The sequence below is a fragment of the Oryzias melastigma genome, linkage group LG23, assembly GCF_002922805.2.
Source record: "Oryzias melastigma strain HK-1 linkage group LG23, ASM292280v2, whole genome shotgun sequence".
Classification (NCBI taxonomy): Eukaryota; Metazoa; Chordata; class Actinopteri; order Beloniformes; family Adrianichthyidae; genus Oryzias; species Oryzias melastigma.
The window spans coordinates 9648692-9655929 of record NC_050534.1 but is presented as its reverse complement, the minus strand read 5'-3'; the positions used below and the strand labels follow the sequence as shown (position 1 = coordinate 9655929).

The following is a 7238-nucleotide window of genomic DNA, read 5'->3' as shown; positions in this document are numbered from 1 at the left end:
TCATGCAGCTGAGCGTGCAAAAAAGCAAAATAAATAGAAAGGATAGTGAGTAAACCTTGACAAACAAATGCATAAGGGCGGAGATTTCACACTGCTGCAGCAAAACCCACGTTTGTTAGCAATGATGGACGAGCGAGCAACTTGTGAATCCATAAAATCCCACCTCAGCTGTAAACTTAGCAGCAGAAACGATGCACCACCAACGCATTTTGGCTACAGTCTGGATGGAATCACAACTTTCGACTCCAAGCAAATAAGTCAATTCAGCTGCTACTTTTTAAAAGTACCAGGCGTCAATATCAGTCCGAGTCTGTGACCGGGCTAACTGTCAATTAAACGTTTCAAACATTCAACGTGAAATCACATACTTTTATGGAGGCATCTGATTTAATAACTAGAATTACATAAAAAAAGAATGGTTGTTCTGATAAATGTAATGGCTGAGTAACAGCTATTTATCACTCAATAAAAGACCATGGGATTTTGGCAACTTGGAGCTACCAGCTACTTCCTGTTTGGAATCCAATATACGGTCAATGGCTCCTCCCAACGTCCAGCACTCCAGCCACTCCAGCGATCGCTTACTCCGTCCTACTTTATTGTATTTGACAGTGCCATAATGATGCTCACTTAAACCGGGATGCTTAACGGTTCATTGCTTGTTTGAAGGAGGAGGGGGTGGACTGAAGAAAAGGGTGCGGGGGTTTGCCTACTTTACATGCGATAATCTTGGAGGCAACTAGAAAGTTAATTAAAAACTATAATTGGCTGTGGTTGCCGTTAATTGTCGCTACGGCGTTTCTTTAGACGTTACTGGAGCAGAAGAAAAGCACAAACACTATCAGGCCCGTTGCGTGACAATTCTTTCAAAAAGAGGAAGGGATTTTCCAAACCTGTCTGATAAATATGCTTAGCGTTTATTAAAGACACACTGAGGACAATTATGTTTTTGGGTGATTTTTTTTAATATGTTCTTGTGACATTTTTATGAAGAACATTAGAGAAAATAAAGCTTAAATTGCATTTCTGATAATTTATTCAAATCGTTGTGAAACAGGAGCAGATGAAAAAAATACTGTTTGTATTTTGATGCAGAATTTAAGCAGGGCAGTCATAAGCTTCCTGGACAGCTCTAATATTGTTCACCATTTTCATTGCACTGGGAGAGTGAGGTACTGTAAGCTAACAGGAGAGTGTGTAAACCATTGACTGCATATATAACTGGACTGAGTGACCCCTCCCACCTTGTGTTCCAAACAGAAAAGTACCAGCTGGTTCCAAGAAGCCAAAATTCTATAAACTTCTATTGAGAAATAAACAGCTTTTACTCATTCTATTTTTCAGCAAAAAACTTCCCTGTTCTAGTAACTTGTTCAAGATGTTCTTGCTAATTCTAATCTTTTTCATTATTTTTTCTTCTTGAACTGACCAATCAGGTGCCTTGATAAAACCGTGTGATCCCCGTTTGTCGATTCACCTGAGCCCGCTTTCAGTGGTAGTGGTAGTGGTGTGGACTTCCAACAAGCTTACTCCTGATTGGTTACAGTAGTGACTAGAAACTTTTGATTCAGGCCAACTCAGACCAATCACTGTCATCTGGCTCCAACATGGCGACGTCCTTATCGCAGAAAAATAGTGACTGAAATGGTTTTGTTTTGTTGGAGCCAGAAGTATGGCGTTTTATTTTAATTAGTGTGAAAAGCCTCATTTTGAGGCACTGCCATTAAAATTTGTGACATTGTAGAGTAGTAGAAGATCAAGATAAAACAAAAAAAAATGTATAAAGCCACATTTATTATTATTATTTTAATAATAAGAGACCTAAAATCTTTACACCACCAAAGATCATTTATTTTTTTTTTTATCTTGAATTAAAAACATCCGGTTCAGAGCGCTCCAATTAACCACATAAAAAACTGGACAAAAACAAGACGTTTAGAAGAGGACTTTCCCTCTGAAATCAGTTTTTTTTTTAACTTCTCATGACGAATTCTATGCGTTCTCATGACCAAGTCTTGACATATTGACTCGTGGTTAAGGACCTCACCACATCAAACACTGATGTATTGGGGTCCCCAACTCGTTGTTTTTTTTATTGTGCTGGCTGTTCCAATTAAATCAGGGATCCGGTATTTCTGTCGGATACGGATCGAACCGAGGGACACAGTCGGTACTGGTACCCTAAACCTCGCCCGGTCTGCATCCGGAACCAGTACTGATCCTCCGCATTCGGTACCGGAACCGCATCCAGTACTGGGTTAAAGTTAGGGTACCAATGCCGTCCACATTCCGGTACCGGACCTGTACTGGTTTGCAGCCCGCAGGTTGGGGAGCTTTGATTTAATTGGAGCTGCCAGCACGTCAAAGAGTTGGGGACTCCTAAAACGTCAATTTCTGATGCAATGACAATCACCTTCCTCAGAGAGGCAAGAGCAATGGGCTGTTACTATGGCAACACACTATTTTTAGTCAACTTTTTGTAAAATTAAAAAAAAAACTTAAAATATAAACAGTATTAGAGTTCAAATGTGTTTTTTGGGGGGAGTAAATGACCACGGTATTAGCGGATTAATGCACATTCAGGTGCACATTATCAGACACTAACGGACTTCAGGTAAGCAACCGTCCGACGCGCAAATGAGATTAACACGATTCGCTAAAGTACCTATAATTAATTATTCACCATTAACGCAATAATTCAACACCCCTTTATTATTTTCTATGAGAGATGTCACACTTGTTCAGTCCAGTTCTCTCATACAGTCAATGGTGTAAACAGAGACCTCTCAGCAACGGAAAGGAGAAGTTGGGGAGCGGTTCCTCTCAGTCCCGCCTTTACTTTTTCGACTGTAGCTCTACAGAAACTATGTCCTAGGAAAAACAATACAAGATTTTGGATTTTGACTAGAAAATATTATTTAAAGATTTAAAATAAGTCAAAATATGTTTTTTAAAGCAAAAATAAATTCCTAACGAAAAATTATTTGACAATTTAAATAAAAGGAGTTTGAGACAGCAACAGGTTTGAAAAAAAAAAAAAAAGATCCAGCTGAAGCCAAAACAGCAACACAAGTCGTCACCTCAAAATGAACAAGTTTTGTGCTTTTCTTACCGTTTGAGACTGACAACAGGGGACTTGTCTCTTGTCCTGGGCCCCTTCTCGTCCCCTCAGGCCCCTCAGAAGGAAGGACAGTCTCCGTGGACATGAGACAGTCGTCTTCTTGGGAAGAAGAAGGAGAAAAAAGCCAACAGGAGAGGTTCCTCCCTTTTCCCTCAAATGCTGTGAAAACCAACGTCTCGTTACTAACAAACAACGAGGAGGGGAAAACTAAAGTTGTGCTAATTCAGACTGAAAAAAGTGACGTCGAAACTGCGCTAACACACATAGTGGAAATTTCCTCTCCCACGCTTTTACAAAAACTCCGCGTGCAGCGAGTCGTTTGTTCAAAATGCCGTTTTACATAAATGCCTTCGAGGCGCACTTTAAATTAATTAAAACCAGAGCAGACACTGTTTTACTTTACAAGACAAACTTACCTTTCAACCATGACAACTCCCCTCGCTTCAAATCTGCCCGTCTCCCATCCTCCCGGCCTGACGACAAAAATAAAGGAGCTTCAAAAGTTTTTCCCGAAACTTTGCGCGGCAGAAATGTTGCTGTCCTCTCAGGTCCTGATGGATTTTTTTTTCCTTTTTCTTGGGAACTTTGTTGAGATTATTCCAGCGACTCCTTCGACGTTGGGTGACAGGAGTTTACGAAGTTAAGCCTAAAATATTTTCATCATATCCGGATTCCTGAACAGACTGACGGCAGCCAGTGAAACCGCTCCGCTTTGCTTGGTGGCTGGGAGGATGAAAGCCCTCCCTGAGCTTCTCAAAATAAAGTAGGAAAGAGCAAACTGATTTTTTACAATTGTTTGTTCTTTTTGAATACTTTTTCATAAAAAATATTAACTATAACATTTGAACGATTATGTCATCCAGAAAAAATATCGTAAAATATTTACTATTTTTTTTCTTTAAAGTCTAAGGAAATTTTGATTGGGCACTAAACGGGCAGCCCTAGAATATGGGTCCACACGGAAAAAAATCCCTGATAATTAAAAACAAATTGAAGTCATATTGATATTCTTAAAAACTTGACAAAGAGTTATAAATAACAGACAAACAATGAAGACTAAATTAATAATCTATAATACAAGCTAATGCACTACTATTTTTGATTATTATTAGCCTAAAATAGTCGTTGGCTGTGCCTGAATGCCCTCCCTACTCCCTAACCTAGGCGTGGGCAAAGTAGGCCAAGTTTTACAGGACCATATGCGGCCCGTCAAACGGTTTAGTCTCTAAAATTGAATAAATTTTGACCATAAACCTTATTCTTGTTTTATTTTCTGGTGTCTTCCCATAGATGATGCACTACAAATAAATTTAGGTGCAGAAAATTTCTCTGCATTCATGAGACGTTGGAAGATTTAGTTGTTTTTTTAAACATTAATGTGTATTTTCCTAGTCAGACTGCTCCGATTATTCCAGCACCAACGCTGTGTTTTTATAACTTCCCTGACATCAACCCACTGTTACAATTGGCATTAAAATAAGAACAAAAGTCACAGTTTTAAAATAAAAGCTCCAAAGTGTTCAGTTTTAAAACATATTCATTTATTTTCAGCCAAAATTAAATCATGTTTTTGCCCTGATTGCATGCTATTTCTTTCTATTGTGAGGTGAATTACCAAAACACGACACACATCTTGTCTGGCCATTCCGTCAAAGAACTATCTGTGGCCCACAAGTCAAAAAGTTTGCCCACCCCTGCCCTATCCCAAAAAGACTAAGGCTATTTCCGAATTCCTTCACTACTCACTCCTAAAGTTTAATAAATGGTGTGTTCGCCATTTTATAGTGCTGTCTGAATCTACAATTCCATTAGACATTTCCCAGAAGTCTTTGCAAAAAAAAAAAAACTGTGTGCATCAAATTCAGACTACGTCCAAATTCCTTCACTACTCACCACTATAGTTCACTACTATAGTTCACTGTTTGCCATTTTGTAGAGCTGTCCAAATCTACAATTCCGAAATCGGGTGCCCTAGAAATTTCTCAAGTATCTTTGTGAATAACCAGTGTGCATCAATGTTCATTAGATTTGGGAATATGGGCCAGAATGCATTGCGGTTAAACAACCGGACTATGGAATTCTAGGTTCAAAAACCCCAAAGAAATTTCTGTCAAACGCCTTATATAGTGCAAAAAATAGTGAGAGTAATTTGACACAATCTTAGACACACCCCTATCTTTGCAAACATGCCAAAGAAGGCCACATAAGTGAAATTAAACTGTATATTTTATATCCCTAGTTTGATATATTTTGTATATTGATATAACTAACTAATTTTTGACATCAGTTAGTCATAGTTCTACCCTGCCAAAAGCTTTAAATTGTATCACACCGTCTTAATCCCTGTAAAGTTTGGTGACCCACTAAAAGTATTATGTATGTTAAGATTTTATTCAGGCTTTTTATTTGTGTGTAATAAATAGATGCACCGCTGTGTGCTCTCAGCAGTCAGAAGAATACTGTTAGCTCAGAGTCTTGCTGATTGCCATCATAGCCATTGAACCCTATTGGTAACAGTATAAGTGAGATTTAAGCCTGTGTAACATGAGTGCGGAGGTGATTGATGTGAAATATGCCCTCCCTCATTGACTGGATGAACTCCATTTTCTGCTCCTAATGCAGAAATCACTCCGGGTCCCCAGCATAATGATTTACGATGAATCTGTGTCAATGTTGAACTCAGTAAACCCCACGTAATCCATCTTGCAGATATACCTACCCACCCCGCTCTACCTTGCCGTCTCTCACCAGCCCCGTCCCCCTACCGCCTATATGGGGCGACTAAGGAATGCAACTGTGTCTCCACCACCCCCTCTCCCTACATCTGTAAGTGTTGAATCCATTACAGGCCTGATGTGTAATCACAGAGGACCTCTGTGCCCCCCTTAGACTGTAATTACTTGGATACAGATACTCCTTCGCTCCATTCACTATTGCTAAAAACTAAGAACTCAACTAACCAGCATGCTTTACTTTTAGGCTGACTATCCGAGCGATGGAGGACTGTAAAAGGGGACTAGAATGTATAATAAATGACTGTAAAGCTACAATTTCTGACTTAGTAAGGTGTTCCACAAGGTTCATGTTCAAGACCTATAATTTTTGTATTAAAATAAAACATATATAGTTTCACATGTATTCTTTCTTCACATATACTGTATGTTATGCCCTTACTTCTTTGCTGTTTAGAAAAGGGTTAAAAAAATTGCATGTATTATTTGTTATAGAAAGACAATAAAACTCACAAGGTTTTTTTACAAACCACACAGTGTTTTGTTGTTTGGAAGTAGACATTATCAAACTTGAATCAAAAGACTTTGGGACTAATTTATGGAAGTAAGTTCATTCATTCATTCATCTTCTTGACCGCTTCGTCCCTTTCGGGGTCGCGGGGGTGCCGGAGCCTATCCCGGCTACTGATGGGCGAAGGCGGGGTACACCCTGGACAGGTCGCCAGTATGTCACAGGGCCTCAACCACACACACATCCACTCTCACATTCACACCTGGGGGCAATTTTTTAGAGTCACCAATTGACCTATGAAGCATGTTTTTGGACGGTGGGAGGAAGCCGGAGTCCCCGGTGAAAACCCACGCATGCACGGGGAGAACATGCAAACTCCACACAGAAAGGTCCCAGCCGGGAGTCGAACCGGGGCCTTCTCGCTGTGAGGCAAGAGCGCTAACCACTGCGCCACCGTGCAGCCTGAAAGTAAGTTAGTAAAGGTTATTTATAAAACTCCATTGATAACATCTCACACTAGTTTACAAAGTGCAATCATGATACCAAACACTTAGAATAATTTAAATTAATTACTATCAATTATAAGGTTTTGGAACAGCGAACACACAAAAACTAAATCAGACTGCTTAACTGTCAAAATGTCACAAATTGGAAGTGACGCAATATTCACACACACAGGAACAGACCAGGTAGCTGATACAGATCGGGTAGCGACAGACAGGTCCCCCCGGTTTTATGACAAGTCCGAGTTGTGGGCAGGACCACTGGCACGGGGGAACCCTACCATCCCTGCCCATTCCAGTAACTCTGAGCTCTCTGATTGCACACTCTCCCGGTAGATTACAGCCCCTCACACCGCTAACCTAACGTCAGG

At 40.0% G+C, this 7238-nt stretch overlaps 1 protein-coding gene across 3 annotated transcripts in view; it reads right to left on the bottom strand.

The window, feature by feature from the left end:
- mdfic (MyoD family inhibitor domain containing) overlaps positions 1-3923 on the bottom strand; it is a 187089-nt gene extending 183166 nt beyond the window's left edge. Inside the window, exons 1-2 of one of the 3 annotated variants that reach the window (XM_024287892.2) lie at positions 3538-3923; positions 3113-3280 (exon numbers count right to left, since the gene is read on the bottom strand). In XM_024287892.2, the coding sequence (XP_024143660.1) occupies positions 3113-3206 (94 nt within the window). In that variant the 5' untranslated portion in view covers positions 3207-3280; positions 3538-3923. The remainder of the gene's footprint in view (positions 1-3112; positions 3281-3537) is intronic. The other 2 variants (XM_024287872.2, XM_024287883.2) reach the window with 2 other exon arrangements.
- Positions 3924-7238: the final 3315 nt, after the last annotated feature.